Raw genomic sequence first — 21,397 nt, forward strand, 5'->3', positions numbered from 1 at the left:
ATATATTTTTTTTTGACGTCATATATTTTATATGCACGTGTATTTGTGCTCACATATAAATTATACATATATATACATATATATATATATATATTGTAGTACTTATTAATTGCTTTATTTACCTTTTTGGAAAAGAGTCAAGATGAGAAAAGATTTGTACACTTTGGATGGAGGTAGGATTAGCGAATTAGGTCGTCTTGGGTACGAAAATTTCGATTTTTTATCCTATGAAATGAATGAAGAAAATGAAAATAATGATAATATGATATCTATATTAGAGAATATTCATTTAAGTTATTTATTAGGTGGTTGTAATATTATAGGTACTAATACATTTCAAGTTAATTTATATAGTTTCCAAAAGTTAGGTATTGATAACGGAGAAGAAATTTTAAGTAAATATATTAATATAGCATATAATAGTCTTTTAAAATATGAAGAAATAAAAAGAAAAAGTAAAGATGATATAAATGTATTACTTAATCCTAGAAATAAAAATATATCTGTTTATGATTATTTGTCTTCTTATCATAACATAAGAAAAAAATATGACATTTTACATGAAAAAGATGTTTCATTTAATATAGACAATTATTTGAAAGATATAAAAATTGAACAAAGCATAGGAGATAATAAATATAGAAAATTTAATAAAAATATAAATAATTATATTTCTTTTTCTAATGGACCTTATAGTAGTACTTTTGCAGATTTCAGTGAATACTCAGGTGTAATGCAAAAAAATAAAGAGAACAAAAATGGGAAAAAAAAAAAAAAAATGAAGAAAAATAAAGAAAAAAAGGAAGAAAAAAAAAAAAAAAATATGAGCGAATATTATCAACTTGATAAAAACATTATTAAGAATAAAAATAATATTGATAGGAATATAAAAAAATCTATTAATTATAAAGCATATTATAAATATTCTTTATATTATGATATACAAATGAATATATCAAATGTTAATTCTTATGGTCGAGAAAAATATAATCCTATAGAAATTGTACCCAAGATGAAAAAAAAAATTCAAAATATAAATTGTACTAAAAAGGAGGAGACAAATATAATAAATACACACAATAATAATAACAATGATAACATATTTTTTAATAAAAAATTATTTAATTATGGAATAGAATATTATATAGATGTAAGTGATCAAGAGATTATATCAAACTGTCTATTCAAATTAAATACATTTTGTAAAAACAGTGATAAATTACATTTTTTTTCTTTAACAACTTTTTCAAATATAAGAGAAGTATTAACATTTTATAATTGTATAAAATATTATGGATCCACATTTAATAATAAGGTTATTATAAATTTTTTTTGTAACAGTTGGAAATATGTAGGATGTTCAAACTATTCTTTTTTTGATATTGTAAGTATTTTATTATATCTAGATTCTTACAATAAATATATTAAAGCTATAGGGTTAAATTGTGTAAATATAGAATATGTATATGATTTATTTTATCCCTTTCAAAAATATATATGTCCATATAATAATATTAATACCAATTTGTATCACAGTCAAAATATTCAAATGAATAACATTGTAAAACATCTAATGAATGACCTTAAAAAAAATAGATATATAAATGACATTAATTTTTTTTGTTCACCTAATAAATCTTTAGAACTGGTCTCATTTGATGATCAAAACGGAGATGTGCATTTTCATAATTCAGCAAATAAGACAAATCATGTATACAACTATATTGGAAAGTGGATAAATGTGCATGTAAATGGTTTTGGTGGGTGTTGCTATTATAATCCGTACGATATATCTTTGATTAATTACAAAATTAATGAGTTATTATAAATTTTAAACGAATTACACAAACGCACAAAAAAAAAAATATATATATATATATATATATAATTATTATTTTTGATATTTATTTTTATATTTTGTGGGAGTTATTTGTATAAAAATAGCTCCCTCTTAATACCTCCCCAATCCCAATTGGGGATATGGAAAAATAAAAACGTTAACATGACAAAAAAAATAAAAAAAAAATAAAAAAATAATAAATACATATATAATATATACATATTTATATATTCAGAACACTTTCATTTAACCTTTAATCCTCGTCACTGTCAGTATTTTCTGAATCACTAAATTCTTCTGGAACACTCTTCTCTTCAGAGAAAGCAGATGTTTGTATTTTTTTATAAAATTTTTTGTAAATATCTTCCTTCTCATTCAGTTCAAAAATATGTTTGTCTTCATTATAAATATATTCAATCATAGATTTCTTATTTTTTATTCCTACTTCTTTTTTTAATGTGAAAATTGGTTTGTCCGTCTTGATTGTACCTTTATAATCAATTAATAAACCATCACATTTATAAACATGTCGATATTTATATTTACAATACCACGCACATAAACATCGATTATAAATTTTTACACAATTATCATTACATATTTTGCATTCACTCATATTAAAGTTTAAACTATCTTTCATTTTTTTAATTATTCTATTCTCTATTCTTCTCATTCCCACACATAATAAAAACCTTCCACCATTTCTCCAATCAATTGGATACCTTGGGATTAAGCTCGTAGGAATCTATTAAAATAAATAAACAATAAATAATAAAATAAAATATATATATATATATATATATAATATATATATATACCTTTGTTGTTGGGTACACTGGGTCATACAAGGACTTTCCATGTTGGTGATTGCCTAACACACAAAAATAAAATAAATAAGTAAATATATATATATATATATATATATATATATATATATATATATATATATATATATTTATTTATTTATATTTTTTATATTTATATTTTTACCCCTATATCCAATGGGCCTTCTACCCGTTGGTGCTTTGGGTAATTTTGCCTTTAAAATGTTTAACTTCCTGGACATTATATATTAAGATAGAAAAGAAAGAAACAGAAAAAAAATTATATCATCCTTTTTTTGTTGGGCAAGCCTATACATAAATATAATATGTATAATATATATATATATATATATATTTTTATTTATTTAATCATTCCCATTATGTATTTAATATTATGATATTATGTACATATTAAAAGCACCACAAATCGAGAATATACAATATTATATATAATATATATATAATATACTTATCACATTTGTGTATTTTAACTTTTGGTTATTTAAGACATAATTTAGTTCATTAAAGGCAAAAATAAAAAAAAAAAAAAAAAAAAAGTTATATTTTCATAAATCGTAAATACCCCTTTAATATATATATATATATATTATTTATAAATATATGTATTTTATTTTTTTTTAAAATTAAAAAAATGTATATAAAATTTTAATATATATTATATAGTAATCATATATAAAAAAAAAAAATATATATATATATATTATATAATATAAGAATATCATATGCCTATCATTGATATTATATATAATACATCATAAAAATATATATACTATACAATATTTTCCTCTAGTATTATATATATAAAATAATATTATATATATATATATATATATATATATATATATATATAATATTTCAAATATATATATTTTATTCATCATATATTAATTATTTCATAAAAAATATATTCCTTTAATTTTTGATATATTAATATTATAATAAAATATATATATATATAATATATGTAATATACTATATTTAACAAATTACAATAATTATATGTTTATATATATATATATATATATATATTATATATTTCATATATTTTTAAAACGTATGAATTATGTTCAAATACTTACTATCATTTTCTTCTACATGAAATAAAAAATATATATTTATATACTTTTTTTTTTGGTAAAATAAAAAAAGGCTTTACGTTCTCACATAATATAAATATATAAATATATATATATATATATATATATATATATATATGTGAAATAAAATAAGATGATATATTTTAAATAATCATATATTTATGTAACCTTTTTTTTTCTTTTTTTCTTTCTTTCTTTTTTTTTGTAAAATTTTTGTGATTAAAATTATATTTGTGCGTGTTTCATATTTTTTGAAGATTGTATTTAAATGCTTATATATAATATTATTTATATATTATGTAAATGTATATATATATATATATATATATATATATACAAGATGAAGCTATGAAAAGTTAAAAAGGTCCTTTAGTATTGAATATTTACCTATGTGAACTTTCAATTTTTCTTTTTTTTTTTTTCATCACCTGAAAAATATAATGTGACAAAATGATTAAAAATATATAATGTGTTCATGTAATTAAATATATATATATATATATATATATATATATATATATATATATGTATTTATATATGTATGTATTTATATACAACCATTATCTATTGATTGTATTTCTTTAGCTTCGTCCATTTATATTTTCTCTTAGCCTACAATTTTGGTCCTGCTCCTTTCGATATATTTAATATTTTTTATATTATAAATTTTTTATTTTATATGGATAGTAATATAAAGTTGAGAAGTAGAAGAAAAGAAAATGAACTTTTATAAATTAAAAAAAAAAGGAGAGGAAGATTATGATAGATATATAAGTAATAAAGAAAAAAAGAAAAAGGTTGATAAAAATTTTTTATATGAAGATGATTATATACATATTAGGAAATCAAGGGATCGAAAAAGTGAAGTATCAATAAATAATGAGGAGTATGTATTAAAAAAAAAAAAAAATTCTAATATATATGAAAGTAAACGTGATAATAGTCTGATGGGAATGAATAATATTAATAATAAAATATATAAAGATAAAATGAATAAACATATATCTAATCATAAAAAAAATCATAATAAAAATATTCATAAAAATAATCATGAAGAATCTAATTCAGGAGGATTTATTTGGAACTACATGAAAAATATTTATTCTTCTGTTACCTCAGCTGTTAAGAATAATATTTTTACGAATGACAAACATAATAATATGAATGACATATCTTCTTTAAAAAAAAAGCACATATCTAATAATTCAAGGTTGATTGATAAGAATTTAAAAAAAAATAAAAATAATAGAGATTTACATTTTAATGAATATAAATATGATTATGTAAAGGAAAAATTTAAAGATAACATATCATCATATGATAAAAGACATGAACAAAATTATAAAAAAATATATCAACATGATGATGATCATGATGAATATCAAGATGAATATCAAGATGAATACCAAGATGAAGAAAAAAAAAAAGAAATAGAAAAATATAAAAAAAAAAAAGGTAATAATACGTATTATGATTTTTCAGAGAATGATTTTAAATTTTTATTTAAATCGGATAATGAAGATTTTAATGATAATAATATAAACTATGAAAATAATTTAAGTCATATGAATATTGTAAGGGAAGATGACAAAATAAAGAATACATTATATAATGATATAGCACACCACACTGATGAATATATATATATGGATATTAAGAAAAAAAAAAAAAGTCAACTTATAAATAAAAATATTCATCAAGATAATATTATTGAACACGATAAGTCTAAACAAAAGAATGGACTTCTTGAGGACACCATTTTTAATCATAAGAAAAGTCATTCGAATCTTCACAGAGGTGTAAGGCAAAAGGAATACCATGATAATAAAAACAATAATAAAAACAATAATAAAAACAATAATGATGATAATAATAATAATGATAGTAATAATAATAATAATGATAATAATAATAATAATAATAATAATCGTACACATTCCTTGTTTAATAAAAAAGGTAGACACTCATCTAACAACTTATACAAAATAGATGATAAAAATGATTTCTTCCTACACTCTTCAGATGAAGAACAGGATAAGAAATATAAAATGAATTTAGAAGTAAAAAAAGAAAAAACTAAGAACCATGTTATATTATTAAATGAGAATTATGATGGAAAACAAGGTATGGATAATATGAAACCTTCAAAAAGCAGTGTTAGAAATATAAATACTATCCACAATGATCTTAATAAAGAAGACGAAATAATGTTCAAAACAAATACACAAAATCATAATTCTACAGAAAAACTATATTATGAACATATTTTTGAAGAAATAAATAAGCACACAAATGATACACAACATTTCAAAGAAAATACATCTAATGCTGTAACAAATGTAATGAAGGACACAAACGAAAAAATTAATAATATAGATAATCATATAACATATAAAAATAGTGATATACAAAATGAAAAAGATTCAAATGTGGAATGTGATATGTCTTTTAATAAATGTGATCAACATGATTTTTTAAATATGACCACTCCTATAACGGACAATGGTACTAATGATCTTCATAATATTAATAGTAATAACTATTCAAGAAATTTAAACAAAGAAGATGTTTTTAATGACGAAGCTATTAAAGATAATGATGCATTAAAAAAATTAAGATATGAATATAAAAACTTAATTAATATAATCGATTCATTTATTGATGAAACACTAAATTATGATCTAGATAAAAATTCTCCTGTTTCTAAATTACATTTAGATGAAAAAAATGACAAAATGTGTAATGAAAGTAAGGATCATTATTTAAATAATAAAAATAATTTTAAAGATAATGATGCTCATGATGTACACAATAATATAGATGATGACTTTAAAAATAGCTTGAAATTTATTGAGGATACATCATCAGAAGATACAAATAAATATGTTATCTTAAAATATGATGAAGACTCTTTAATTGAAGCTTTAGAAAAATTACGAATTGATAAAAAAAAGAAAGATAAACTAATAAAATTAAAAGATAAATATCAAGAGGATATAGAAAAAGATGCATATAATGATGAAAAAAAAAAAAAAAAAATTGATAAAAATATATTTTTTAAATGTAGTAAAAAAGAATACTATGAAAAAGCTATAATTATATTAAATGAAAAAATTGAAAATCGAGTTTTAATTGAAAAATTTAATGTACCCTTATTATATTCACAAATTAAATGCCTTATAGATACCAGATGGTTAAATGACGAAGTAATCAATTTCTATCTAAGTATGTTACAAGAATATAATGAACAACATACAAAAAATAATTCTCTTACATTTATACCGAAAATTTTTACTTTTAGTACTTTTTTTTTTCAATCTTTAAATTTTAATGGATCATATAATTATAGCAAAGTCTCAAGATGGACCAAAAGAAAACAAGTTGATATATTTTCTTTCGATTTAATTCTTATACCTTTACACGTGGGTGGAAACCATTGGACTCTTGGTTCTATCCATATGAAAGACAAAAAAATATGTTTATATGATTCTTTGAATGGATCAAATAAAAAGTTTTTTGAATATATGAGAAGATATATAGTTGACGAAATGAAGGATAAAAAACAAAAGGATTTGGACATATCCTTATGGACTTATAGTAAAGAGGGCGTTTCTGAGGTATCTTAATATATAAAAAGACTGAATAAATAAAATAATGAACGAACGTTTAATTGTATGATGTATATAGATATTATATTATTATATATATATATATATATGTATATATGTGTGTATATTTTATAGAAAGGAATTCCGCATCAGGAGAATGGATATGATTGTGGTGTGTTTACGTGTATGTTTGCAAAGTGTTTAAGTTTTAACCGGGAATTTGATTTTAATCAAAGAGATATAAAGGACATTCGATTAAAAATGGTATAAAAATAAAACTCATATATATATATGTATAATATTTATGTGTTATATTACATAACATTCAACTTTAATATATATAATATATATGTTTTTCTTTTTATAGACTTATGAGATATCTCAAGGTTGTTTAGTATTTTAATTATAGACAACTCTTTTTCTAAACCATTTTATTTTTATTCCCCATATGTTTATTATTTTAAATTATGAATTTTTTTTTATGTGTTAAATACTATATATTTTTTTACATTTCTATAATATATAAAAGTATTATTAATTTTTATTATATAATATATATATATATATATATATTATATTATATATATTATATATATTTCATATCATTTCACTTTATTTAATTTGTTTTTTTTTTTTTTTTTTTTTTTTTTAAAAAAAACATTATTTTGAATATCATAAAGAATATTTTAAAATATATGTATAACTTAATTTTTATAATTATTTATGTCCTAACAAACAAATATATTAAATTATTTCAATTTAATATTATACAAATTCATGGGTACAAACAAACATATATCAAGTTTAAATTTGAAACATAAAAATGGGATAAAAAAAAAAAATTTATAACAAAAATGTAAATACATACATACATAAAAATATATGTATATATATATATATATATATATATATATATATATACTTGTATATTTTTCATAAAAAACTTTTAATAAATTTATATTTTCTTTTCATAACTTTAATAAAAAGATAATTTGTTATTATTCTTTAAACAAGATAAATGTGCAACTTCACAACCATAATCGTAAAGAATATCTCCTTTATTCTTGTTCATAATATCATGTTCAAATATACATTTTTTTAGTTTACTACTAATCCTATTTAAGTCCTGAAAAAAAATAAAAATAAAATAAAATAAAATAAAATAAAAAAATAAAATAAAAAAAAAAAAAAAAAAAAAAAAACTTTTCTGAACAAGTCAGGCGACAAAATAAAACACATGCAAATAAAATTAATTTGTTAATTTTTTTATATTTTTATTTATTTTTTCATTTATTCGTTTTTTTATTTATTTATTTTTTCATTTATTTGTTTTTTTATTTATTTATTTTTTCATTTATTTGTTTTTTTATTTGTTCATTTATTTGTTCATTTATTTTTTCATTTATTTTTTCATTTATTTTTTTGTCTCACCTTTATTTGATCGAATGTACCTTTGGGAATATGCACAAAATCCATGAGCTGCAAAAGAATATTTTCCGTTGTTAATGGTTCTTCAATTTTTAAAACAGCACTATCATTGTCATAATGATAAGGCAAAATAAAATAAAGGAGAGGAAATAAATTATGATTAAAATCTTTTAAAACATTAAATTGTATATTATATTTTGACACATCAATGCCCACAATATTCACGGGTATAGAATTATATTTGAAAATTTTAGATAAATCTACCATTAATGATTTTATATACATATTTAGGAATATATTATGATTATAAAAGAACACTACAGTTTTTACATTATTATCAATAATTTGTAATATGTTTTCTGGTTTTATATCTTTAAAAGAATGTATACTTTGTTTTAATTGTAAAATTTTACATAATTCTTTTTGTTTTTCATTTTTCTTTTTAATATATGGTATATATAAACATATTAATATATGTGGGAAAAATAACATGAAAGAAAAACATATATATGGTAATATGCTTGATATAAATTGATATATATATTCTTCTTTAGTTAATCTTCTTCTATCTATTAAAAAAGATGATGGGTCTTTATTATGTTGATATCTTTGTATATTATAATAATATAATGATTGAATATTTTGTTTTTCCAGATAATTTTTTTTTTCATCATTTTTTATTTTTTTCCCCTTCTCTAATATTTCCTTTATATTTATAAAGATCTCTTTTTTATTTTGATCTCTATTTAATTTTATATTCCTTAAACAATCTTCATAATAATATATATCGAAATCCTGACGTAAATTATTCTTCTCTAACATTTGTATAAATTCAATAACTCTTTCATAATTCACAGGATTCAATATAATTCTCTCATATAATAAATTCATATCTTCTTTAACAACAATAAAATTACCTATCTTGTTTAAACCAACACCATAGTTCTCTAGTACATTCAAAATATAATCGTCTGTTCTTCTTTTTACATTATTTGTATATGCTCTTTTTTCTATTCTCTTAATGGTCAAATAGGAGGAGTGCAAAAGGTGATTTTCGCTTTTACATATATTTTTAAGAATAATGTTAAGAGTATGTATGCGTTTATAAAGGAAAAGCATTTTAAATCTTATATTCCCCACATAAATAACTCTCTCTACAATGTAAAAAAAAATATATATATATATATATATTTATATATATAACACAATTGAGAATAATTATATATAAAAATGAAAATGTATTAATATAAATAGGTATTTTATTTCAAATGAAATATGATGAATATAAAAGGGTAAAAAAAAAAAAAAAAAAAAAGCACAAATAAATAGAATGTGCAAAAAAAAAAAAAAAACAATACGATACAAAAATATATATATATTAAACACCGGGGGAATAATTGTATACCTTATTTATAAAAATAATAGAAAATATAAACACATTTCTTATCTTTCACTACAATACGAATACATAAATTATTATATAAAATTAAATATATAATATATATATATATATATATATATATATATGTATGTATTTTTTTTTTTCTTATAAGCATATTAATATATATATGAAAAAGGCGAATATGGTTTTGAAAATAAAAAATTGTTATAATATATATATATATATTTTATATTACATTTTATTTTTTTTTATTTTTTTTATTTTTGTGTAGATAATTTAAAATACAGTCATTTTTGTATGTATATATATATATATATATATATATATATATTTTTTATTTATATATAACATTTTTATTATTTGAAAAATTTTGTTTCCCTTTCCCTTCTTTTTTGTATATATGCATATTTTTGAATTTATATGGGGAAAAAAAGAACATATATATGTAATATATGTAAATATATATATATATATAATATATATATATATATTATATATAATCCATTATATGTTGAATTTATATACACTACGTTTTAAATTTTTAATATTATTTTTCATTCCTGTTCTTTTCTTTTCTTTTATTCTATTTTATTTTATTTTATATTCTATTTTATTTTATATTCTATTTTATTTATTATTATTTTTTCGTTTTAAATTTATATATTCATATTTACATTTGTTTTTGTTATATTTATAATTTTGATAAACATTGCCATTATTGAATATATATATATATATATATTTATATATTTATATATAATATTTTTTTTAATATAATAATTCAAATAGATAGAGAAAAATTAGATTTATTTATTTTTCCTTGATTATTTTTATCCATTTATGTTTTCGTATTTAAGTTAATTTTTTTTTTTTTTTTTTTTTTTTTTTATTTTATTTTATTTAATTAGAAGAGAATATATTACGAATGAGAATTATATGGAAAAATGAGTTCATTAATAAATTCGCTACTATTTAATGGTTTTATAAAAAAGAAAGAAAATAAAAATGAAGAAAAACAAAATAAAAGCGATATACAAAATAATGAGAGTAATAGTAAAGTGGATGAAATAAATATGAACAATTTGTCAAGAAGGGAAAGCAAGGAAAGGATAAACAACAATAATGAGAAGAATAACATTGATGGTAACAATAAAAGTACAGATCATATTAAAATAAGTTCTCATAACAAAAGAAGTGATCATAATAAACGTAGTGATTATAATAAACATAGTTATCATAATAAACGTAGTGATTATAATAAACACAGTGATCATAATAAACGTAGTGATCATAATAAACATAGTGATCATAATAAACATAGTGATCATAATAATTGTAATGATCACCTTTCAAAAAATAATATTTATCATAAAAATGAACAACTGGATGAGAATGTCCCTGTAGGGGTTAATCAAGAAGATTTACTACTAAAAGTTGTTTATAAAAATAAAGAGGATATATTAAATGAAGATGATTATATGAATAATTATTATTTTGAGAGTTGTAAGAAAGATAAAAGTATCAATATATTAAAAAATGGGAAGGAAGATGTAGAAAGGGAAAGAATAAAGACTTATTATGAATTTTATAATTTTACGAAATATGAACATATTCATAAATATGGGAAAGCAAATAAGTTTATTAATTTTTATAATGATAAAAATATTTTATATAATTTTAAGGAAAATATGGATACACCGAAAAAACAAAAAAATGATTACATAAATAAGAAGGAAACAGAGAAAAACATGAATGAGCATTATATAGATGATATATTAAAAAATATGCCGAGATATAATAATATGTCATCAAATTATTTATTGAATTTATATAATAATTCTAACAATGTAAATAATTTAAATATTCATAATACAGATTTTATCGAACTTCATGATATTTTTGATGAAAAAAAATTGGATCATGTAAAAAATAAAGATTTCTGCTTTTATAGAAATATAAAAATGAAAAAGAAAATAAAGAAAAATAAAGAATTTTATAAGGATATGAATAATCAGGAAATAAGTCCTCCACAGGATGAAGAAAGCCAACAAAGAGATATGAACATTCATAAAACTGGAACAATTAAAAAGGAACATAAAATAGGGAATACCTATAAAATGGAAGAGATCAAAAATGTTGCTGAAGTTTTAAGTAATGACAATACAAAAGATGAACATGATGTTGATATGAATGATGATATAAATGATGATATTAATAATGATGATATTAATAATGATGATATAAATGATGATATTAATAATGATGATATTAATGATGATCACCAATTTTATAATAATGACAATACAAAAGATGAACATAATGTTGATATAAATGATGATATTAGTAATGATCACCAATTTTATAATAATGATGATGCTGTTTATAATTCTGGAGGTTCATTGAAAGAAGAAAAAATAAATTTTTTAGAAGAAAAATTTTGTTCTAAAGAAGAGGGAGAATTTCATATATCGAAAAAATGGTCTAATGATGAATTTAGTAGTTATGATAAATTAGATATAGATAAGGAGTTTAATTTTAACGATGATAATATAAATAATGTTGACAGTGTGGATAACCTTCTTAATGTTGATAATGTGGATAACCTTCTTAATGTTGACAATGTGGATAACCTTCTTAATGTTGACAATGTGGATAACCTTCTTAATGTTGACAATGGGGATAAGGTCCATAATATTAATAATAATGTACCAGGTGAATTAGATAATATATCAGACTCATTTAATTTAATAGAAAATGAAAATAATAAAAATATTTATGACAAAGATGAAGATAATTTCCTAGATGATCATATAGATAATAATAATGATAATATTTGTAATAATTATTCTGGTGATAATGTGAACAAAAGCGATGTTGAGTTTTCTTTAGATTCTTTTTATAAGAAGAAAAATAATAATGAAGAAAATGAAGAAAGCAAAATACAAACTAACCATATAAATGACGTATTAACATCATATGAAAAAATAAAAGAAAGTGATAAAAATATAGTGTTAAAGATTAAATATAAAGAGGAAGATTTTAATAGTTATCATAAAGATAGCTTTTCTTCCTATGATTATAATTTAAAAAAGAATTATATTAGTAGTAGTGATGAAGAAAAATATAAAGAGAAATTAAATTATAGCATACGTTATAATAAACATGACAAAGGTTTTAATTCATTAAATGAGAAAGATGATAGTACTAATATGGATATTATGAATAATATGAATATAAATATAAATAATGAAGAGGAAGATATAAATAATGAAGAGGAAAATATAAATAATGAAGAGGAAGATATAAATAATGAAGAGGAAGATATAAATAATGAAGAGGAAGATATAAATAATTTTTATTTAAATAATAATAAAAAGAAAAGTGATTTAAATAATATTATGGATGTATATGAAAATGACCAAGATGATAAAAATAAAGATATACATATAAATAATATTAATAAGAATGATAATCTTGAGAATCATAGATTTAATCATGAGGTGCTTAATATAAATAAAAAAAAAAAAATAGAAAAAAAAAAAAATGAATATGATTATTTTAAAAATGTTTATGAAGATTATAAAAAATATTCACTATATGATGATATGAATTTGTATGGTAATAATATAATAAATAATGTATATATATATATGTTATTAAATTATAAATATCTACATAATTATCATACGAAAAATACTTTTAATAATAATAATAATAACAATGTTACTATGATATTATATCCATATAATAATGAGGATTATTTTGATTATGTTACGAACAAAAAAATCTCAGAAAAGGATATTTTATATAATGAATATATTATAAATGAATTATTTAATATAGAAAAAGATAATGAAAATGATAAATCTAATATGTTAACTAATTCTGAAAAATTCAAAAATAAAAAAATAAAAAGTATAACAAATAATAGTAATAATAATAACAACAATAATAACAATAATAACAATAATAACAATAACTACAATAACTACAATAACTACAATAACAACAATAATGATAATAATAATAATTCTTATTATTATGAGAATAACATGATACAATTTGTTGATAAAAATAATTTAGGTACTTTTAATAAGGAAAGAAACATATCTAACAATGCTAATGTAGAAAATAAACATTTGTTTGCTCAAGATTCTATATATAATAATTTATCTAATTTTTTCAAAATAAATAATGAATTATTTTTTAAAGACATAGACAAATATATGAACGAACACATTTTTAATAATAATAATAATAATATATTCTTAGATAATTTTAGTACAATATTATCAAAGGTATATGATGATATGAATCTACAAAGAGGAGAAGAAAATAATAATAATAATAATAATAATAATAATAATAAAAATAATAAGGATAATATTTTAGAATATATTAATAAAATGTTATCAGCTGAATTACAGAAAAATGAAGTCATATCTTTTATGTTAAATAATATCTTTTTAAAGGAAAAGGATATATCTGATGTTTTGTTAAAATGCTTAATCTATCGTTATGATGAATATAAATATTTAAAAGAAGATTTATTTTTAAGTGATTCTCATTTTTATAAATTAAAAAGAAATGAAGAATATGTGAAAAACACAATTATGTTACAGCATGGTGATAATAATAGAAGAGATCAAATTTCGAAAGATTTATATCTTAAGAATAAAAATGATTTTTTATATAATACATATTATAATAATATAAATAATGATGAAGATAATATATTTATTCAAAATAAAGAATTAAGATTAAAATCTTTTGAAAAGGTTTTAAATAAAATGGACAATATAATATTTTTCTCTAACTTAAAATTAGATAATATATATAAAAAGAGAAATCCACATAAAATCGAAAATTTATCTATATCGTATAAAAATGCTTATATACATACACGCATGACAAGTGATTATTATTATAATTATTTATTTTGTAATATACAAGGTGTAATAGCTTATTCAAGGTTTCATAAGTTAGATTTTAGAACATTAATACATCAATGTGTAAAGGAAAAAAATTATGATTTAGAAAAGAAGATGAAGATAGATATGAATATGGATCTTAGATCATATGAAAAACATATATTATTAAAATGGACTGAAAGGAAAAATGAGACATTAAGAAGATCGTATATGTTTTTAAAAAGAGGCGGTCGCGATTTTTTTACGAGAACTATTCAAAATATGAATAATAATAATAATGATAATACAAACGAAACTATGTTTAATAAAGATGATATAAAAAGTATGAAAGGTAGCTTACCATATGATAATATAAATAATCATAAAAGTAAATTATCCTACGAATCTTTTGACTTATATAATATAAATAACAAAATAAAAAAAAAAAAAAAAAATCTATACGAAATTGCTAATATATTATATACATCTAATTTTGATTTTAGTGAATATATTATGTGTGATTGGGAAATAGAAAATAAATTTGATACATGTGAAATAATGGATTCTAATGATAAAGAACAAATAGATAATCCTTCATATATTTATTATAGTAATTCATGTTTGTTATTAAATGATGATGGTCCTTTAGTTGTATTAGAATATATCGAAAAGGATCCTTTAATATTTTTAAAAAATGGTATGAACAGTAAATTAAATCATTATTTCATATGTGAAAACGATGAAAATTTATATTCTTTTGATTATAAAAATAAATTAAAAAAAAATGTAGAACCTTTTGGAGAAATTAATGTTATTAAAAATACAATAAATTATTTCGGAGTACCAATCAAATTAAAAAAATCTAAACAAAGAATTACCTTTCTAGAAAATGAATTGTTCAAATCTTTTTTATTTACATATCCGGTGTATTATATGAATGCTCGTCAAAAAAATAAATCCTTGTTAAACAAATTTACTACTGAGGATAATAGTGGTGTTAATATGTGTAAGTATGAGGGAAATTATACAAATCGTAATCATTTCAACTCTCAACAGGACAATAATAATAATAATATTAATAAATATATGAACACGTCTCAATTGGATTTAGATATAAATTCTTTTGAAGATATCGAAGAAGAAGACGAAAAAAAACACATGGATGAATATTTTAATAATGATACAAACGATACATCTTTTTATAATACCGATTTTTTACTCATAAGAAATTTTTCTTATAATCAAAATAGATATTTTCTTAAACCCTTATATGTGGATGTAGATATGTACAGGGAAGAATATAAAAGGGAAACTATGGAAAAGAAAAATGAATATCTTATAAAAGAAGGATATATTATAAATAATGAGACGGACATGTTAAATGTTGAGGGGGGCAAATTAAATAACAAGATGGACAAATTAAATAACGAGATGGACAAATTAAATAACTTGAGGGACAAAACATTCAATGAAGAAGATAATGTTAAAGATACATATAATAATTACAATTCTGATGATGTCGAAAAGTACAACGCATCTAATTATAATAGTATTAATAAAAAAGATATAACAAGGGACGAAAAGGAAGTAGAAGCATATAATAATAATAATTATAATAATGTGGAAACTTTAAATAGTAATAAATCCTTAAATTCAGAAGGATACATAAAAGATAGTAACAGCGATAAAATAGATGAACAGAATAATATATATTATAAAAATAATATGAATGATTATCCATATGAAGAGAATATTAATAATTATGTTAATAATGAATATTCCGAAGGTATTATGAAGAAGAATTATTTTAATTGTATTTTTTATAATGTAGGTTTTTTAGATATTAATGTAGATGTAATGAATCCATTATATAAAAGATATCTTGTAGAAAAACGAAATTATGTAAGAAGTTGGATAATAAAATTAATTGTAAAATATAAAATTAAAGATTCTAAAAAAATTAAAGAAATATTAAAAAAAAAATTAAGTTTATTTATTAATGAAAAGGATATTAATGTTATTGTTAAATCATTAGATATTAACTTATTATTAAATAAAAATTATATGGATGATGAAGAAGAAAAAAATTTCTATAAAATAAAAAATGTATGTATTATAGAATGTATTTATCATTATTTACAATTATTTAAATATGAAGGTATCGATTTTAAAACAGTTATTGATAACCAAGAAAAATTAAATGAAATCATTTCTGTTTTCAAAATAGAAAAAGAAAGAGCTTTACAAAATATAAATAATATAAAAAATAAAATTAAATATATATATGATAAATATTGTTATAAAAAAGAAGCAAAAACAGTACAATTCAATATTAACAAAGAAGATATCCAAATTTCATCAATTCAAAATTATTATTTTGTAGGAAATTTTTATTATGATAATAATATGTTGAATTATTTTTTTTACATTAAATATATTATTTCTTATTCACCATGGAATATATTTAAAGATTATGTTAATGCCTCAAATGTGAGCAAGAAGGAAAACCAGAACGATGACAAGAAGAAGAAAAAACAAAACAAAAAATATCAGGATATTAAAAATGAAAAAAATAGTATGAAAAGCAAAAAGAAGGGGAAAAAAAAAAATAAAAAAGGTAATTTATTACATCGAGATCATAATAATAAAAATAATACTAACGGTAGTAATAATAGTAGTAATAATAGTAGTAATAATAGTAATAGTAATGGTAGTAGTAGTGAACTCTCCATACAACAATATACATCAAGTGATGATACAGATATGTCCAGTATGAGTAATTATCCATACCATTCGGAAGAACACAAAAAAAGTAGGAACACAAAAGAAAAACGTCAAAAAAATCTAAAAGTCAAGAATAAAAAAACCCTTTCACATGCACATAATGCAAGTTACACAAACAGCGAGAAAGACGAACAAGAAAGAGAAATAAACAAAAAAAACATAAAGGAAAAAGAAAATAAATTAATGCAAGAATTTGAATCAAATAATGATGAAAAAATTCATTTGAATTCGGAAAGTACATATAAGTCAGATGATTCCATATCCAGTGGTTCTATATCGAATGAATCCATATCCAGTGGTTCTATATCGAATGATTCGATATCCAGTGGTTCCATATCCAATGATTCAATATCCAATGATTCGATATCCAATGATTCGATATCCAATGATTCGATATCCAGTGGTTCTGTATCAAATGATTCTATATCCAATGATTCCATTTCAAAAGATTCTGCTTCAAATGATTGTACGCAAAGCCATACAGATGACCACATTGATAGAAAGATAAAGAAAACGGATAAAAGGAATAAAAAAAATAATAAGAGTAAGAAAAAGAGTAAGAAAAAAAACGATGAAAGAAGTGAAAACATAAATTACGATTCAGATGAGGAATTAAAGAAAAAGGAAATACACCCTGATCCTAAGGATTCGGAATTAGAAAAGAATAGTGATAGTAATAATAATAGAAAGGTGGGGAGAAAGAATTATTTTTATACAACATATTTATATAGCCATGTAGTATACAATTCTAAATTACAAAGTGGAAATATATCATATCAAAAGAACAAATATAATAATAATAATAATAATAATAATAATTATTGTTATAATAATAATTTGTATGGAAATAAATGTAGAGAACAACAAATGAAAAATAAAATATTTATGGAGAATAATAATATTATGAAAAGAGGAGATGTAATAAATAAAAGAATAAATATGTCTGAAAAAAGACAAAAAAGACAAGGGAATAATACATTTACCAAAGGTAACAAGGGATACCATTTTAATATGAAAGGAAAATATAACTTTAGTTATTTTTATACTAAATCTAATAATTTAAATGCTGATGTACAGGATATGAAAAAAAAAAAAAAAAATTATATGAACTATAAGAATTATATAGAGGGTGATAAGAGAGGAGTACATGATGGATATTATAAATATGACAAAGAAGAAAACGTGTTTGAAAAAATGTATAAAATGGAAGAATATGGAATTAATAACAAGAGCAAGAGCAAGAAAAATATTCAAAATATTGAAAATATTGAAAATATTGAAAATATTAACAATATTGATAATAATAATAATAATAAGATGATGATGGTGAATAATATTATTTTAGATGGTGATGAGGAAGATATAACTATGCTGAATAATAAGAAGATATATAATAAAGATCAAATGAATCGATCAAGTGTTTTTAGAAATATGACTTTAACTGATCATAATAATAAAAATACATATAATGATAATAATATGTTTGTGTGTGGCAAAGATTTAAACAAGAATATGAACATGTCCCTATATATGAAATGTATAACACATTTCAGTATTAAGGATTTATCTAAAACTCTTGTAAGTATTGGTTTTCATAATAAAGTTATAAAAAATATGAGTCGAAATGAGCAAATAAATTTAATAAAGAAGAATATTAAAAATGAAAGAATATTAACAAGTACAAATAAACTTATACATATATATATGATTAAGAAATTAATCAGTGAACAATTTAAAAATTTACAACAACCAGTGTATTTAAAATATAATAAAAATGTTTTATATATAGATGAGAAAAAAAGTTTAGTAAATCAAAATGATATGATTCATCAAAATAGAGATATGAGAAAAAAAATGAAAGCAAGTAATAATTATCTTTATAATAAAACATATGATACAAATAATAAAGCGAATGATAATAATGATAAGGGAAAACATTTTAATAATGAAGATAATGATTTATATTATTATGATAAAGAAAGAAAAGAAAATGATTCAGTCATTTTAGATATTCCAAAAAAAGCAAAGATAGAAAAATGTCGAATAAAATTAATAAGAAAATTTTTTTGTGAGTCTTCAAGTGAAAATGAATATTCTCCAAAATCTTTGTCAGATGTCGAAGGATCATCATCCTTTTACGAATCATCCGTTGATTCTGGTTTATTTGACAAAATGAAAACATTACATTGTTTAGATGATATCGATAATATAAGAAAAAAAAAGAAAGAAAAAAAGAAAGTAGGTGACATGAAGCATTTGAAGAATCATCTTAAAGGTACTTATCATGAGGATGAAAAAAAGGTATATGCAAAGGATTGTTATGATGAAGATGATTTTATTGATGAGGATGAGAAAAAAGATTTGGAAATTATAAGGGAAATTAAAACTAAGGAGTATAATATAGAAGATAATGAATATAATTATAAATTAATACACTGTTTAAAATGGACGCGTGTATATATAAGAAGAAAGGATGATAAAAGTATGAGGGTTGTAGAATATGGAAATATAAATACAACTGATGTATATAATAATAATAATAATAATATGAACAATAATAATAATATTCCTTTGTTAACACCCCATTTGAATAACCAATATTTAAAAAATGTTGAGCAAAATTACAATATGCCTCACACCCTTGACAACGGCACGTTTAGTAATAATCCTGTGTACATAAATAATTTTCAAGAAATACAAAAATATATTACAAATAATAATACTGATAAAATTGAGAATGTACAAACGTTATATATTTATGGAGAAAAAAATATTAATACCTTTTTAAAATGGAAACGATTTAGGGGAATGTTAAAAAGATACTTTTTTCTTTTAAAAAATACAAATAATAATAATTATGATAATAAAAAGAACAAGGTAATACAAAAAAATATGCAACAAGATATATCGCACACAAAGCACAAAATGTTTGGTTTTGACAAAAGAGATGTTTCTAAATTATATGAAGAAAATAATGTTCATGTTGATGTGGAAGATGATGGGGAGGATGCTGGGGAGGATGATGGTTTTGATTATTTTGATGATGATACTATCACAAATAAAAATGTTTATTTAGGTAGTGAGAATATGAAAAAAAATAAAAAGAAAACAATTAAAAATAAAAGATATTCAAATATTATCCAATCAAACAAAGATCCAGCATATGGAATGGAAAAGGCACTTAGTATATTTCCTACGGTTTTTAATGAGTTGAAAACTTGGGATAATTGTAAAAAAATGGAGAAAAAAAAAAAAATGGAAGAAAAGAAGAAAATTGAAAATAAAATGCATGAGAAAATTAAGGATGGTGAAAAAAAATCGAATTTGTTGAAAAATAAAAATAAAAAAAATAAAATTAAAAATGAAGATGGTGATGATAATAATAAAGAACTGTATTATGAAAATATTAGTACAAATGAAAATCTTGCTTTGAAAAAACAAAAGAAACAAAAAATGAATAAAACAAATAAAAAAAAAAAAATG

At 20.0% G+C, this 21,397-nt stretch overlaps 5 protein-coding genes across 5 annotated transcripts in view; 3 read left to right on the plus strand and 2 right to left on the minus strand.

Annotated features, from left to right (window-relative positions):
* Positions 1 to 142: 142 nt before the first annotated feature.
* On the plus strand, positions 143 to 1,828 carry PRSY57_1232900 (homocysteine S-methyltransferase, putative; the record flags this gene model as incomplete). The annotated part of the gene is made up of 1 exon (XM_012908748.2): positions 143 to 1,828. One exon carries the CDS (start codon positions 143 to 145, stop codon positions 1,826 to 1,828), a length of 1,686 nt encoding a protein of 561 aa, XP_012764202.2.
* Positions 1,829 to 2,093: 265 nt separating this feature from the next.
* On the minus strand, positions 2,094 to 2,906 carry PRSY57_1233000 (hypothetical protein; the record flags this gene model as incomplete). Its single annotated transcript, XM_012908749.2, has 3 exons — positions 2,094 to 2,585; positions 2,659 to 2,711; positions 2,831 to 2,906. The coding sequence occupies 3 exons, from the start codon at positions 2,904 to 2,906 to the stop codon at positions 2,094 to 2,096; spliced, it is 621 nt and encodes a 206-aa protein (XP_012764203.1).
* A 1,595-nt stretch (positions 2,907 to 4,501) lies between these two features.
* PRSY57_1233100 (sentrin-specific protease 1) lies at positions 4,502 to 7,793 on the plus strand (the record flags this gene model as incomplete). The annotated part of the gene is made up of 3 exons (XM_012908750.2): positions 4,502 to 7,399; positions 7,526 to 7,654; positions 7,758 to 7,793. The coding sequence occupies 3 exons, from the start codon at positions 4,502 to 4,504 to the stop codon at positions 7,791 to 7,793; spliced, it is 3,063 nt and encodes a 1,020-aa protein (XP_012764204.2).
* Positions 7,794 to 8,366: 573 nt separating this feature from the next.
* Positions 8,367 to 9,937, minus strand: PRSY57_1233200 (hypothetical protein; the record flags this gene model as incomplete). Its single annotated transcript, XM_012908751.2, has 2 exons — positions 8,367 to 8,516; positions 8,822 to 9,937. 2 exons carry the CDS (start codon positions 9,935 to 9,937, stop codon positions 8,367 to 8,369), a joined length of 1,266 nt encoding a protein of 421 aa, XP_012764205.2.
* Positions 9,938 to 11,164: 1,227 nt separating this feature from the next.
* Positions 11,165 to 21,397, plus strand: part of PRSY57_1233300 (hypothetical protein) — a gene marked incomplete at both ends in the record, with an annotated part of 11,631 nt that continues 1,398 nt past the window's right edge. The window contains one exon of the mRNA XM_012908752.2: positions 11,165 to 21,397. This exon is cut by the window's right edge and continues 1,398 nt beyond it. Within this exon, the coding sequence (XP_012764206.2) occupies positions 11,165 to 21,397 (10,233 nt within the window).

The sequence above is a fragment of the Plasmodium reichenowi genome, chromosome 12 (assembly GCF_001601855.1).
Source record: "Plasmodium reichenowi strain SY57 chromosome 12, whole genome shotgun sequence".
Lineage (NCBI taxonomy): Eukaryota > Apicomplexa > Aconoidasida > Haemosporida > Plasmodiidae > Plasmodium > Plasmodium reichenowi.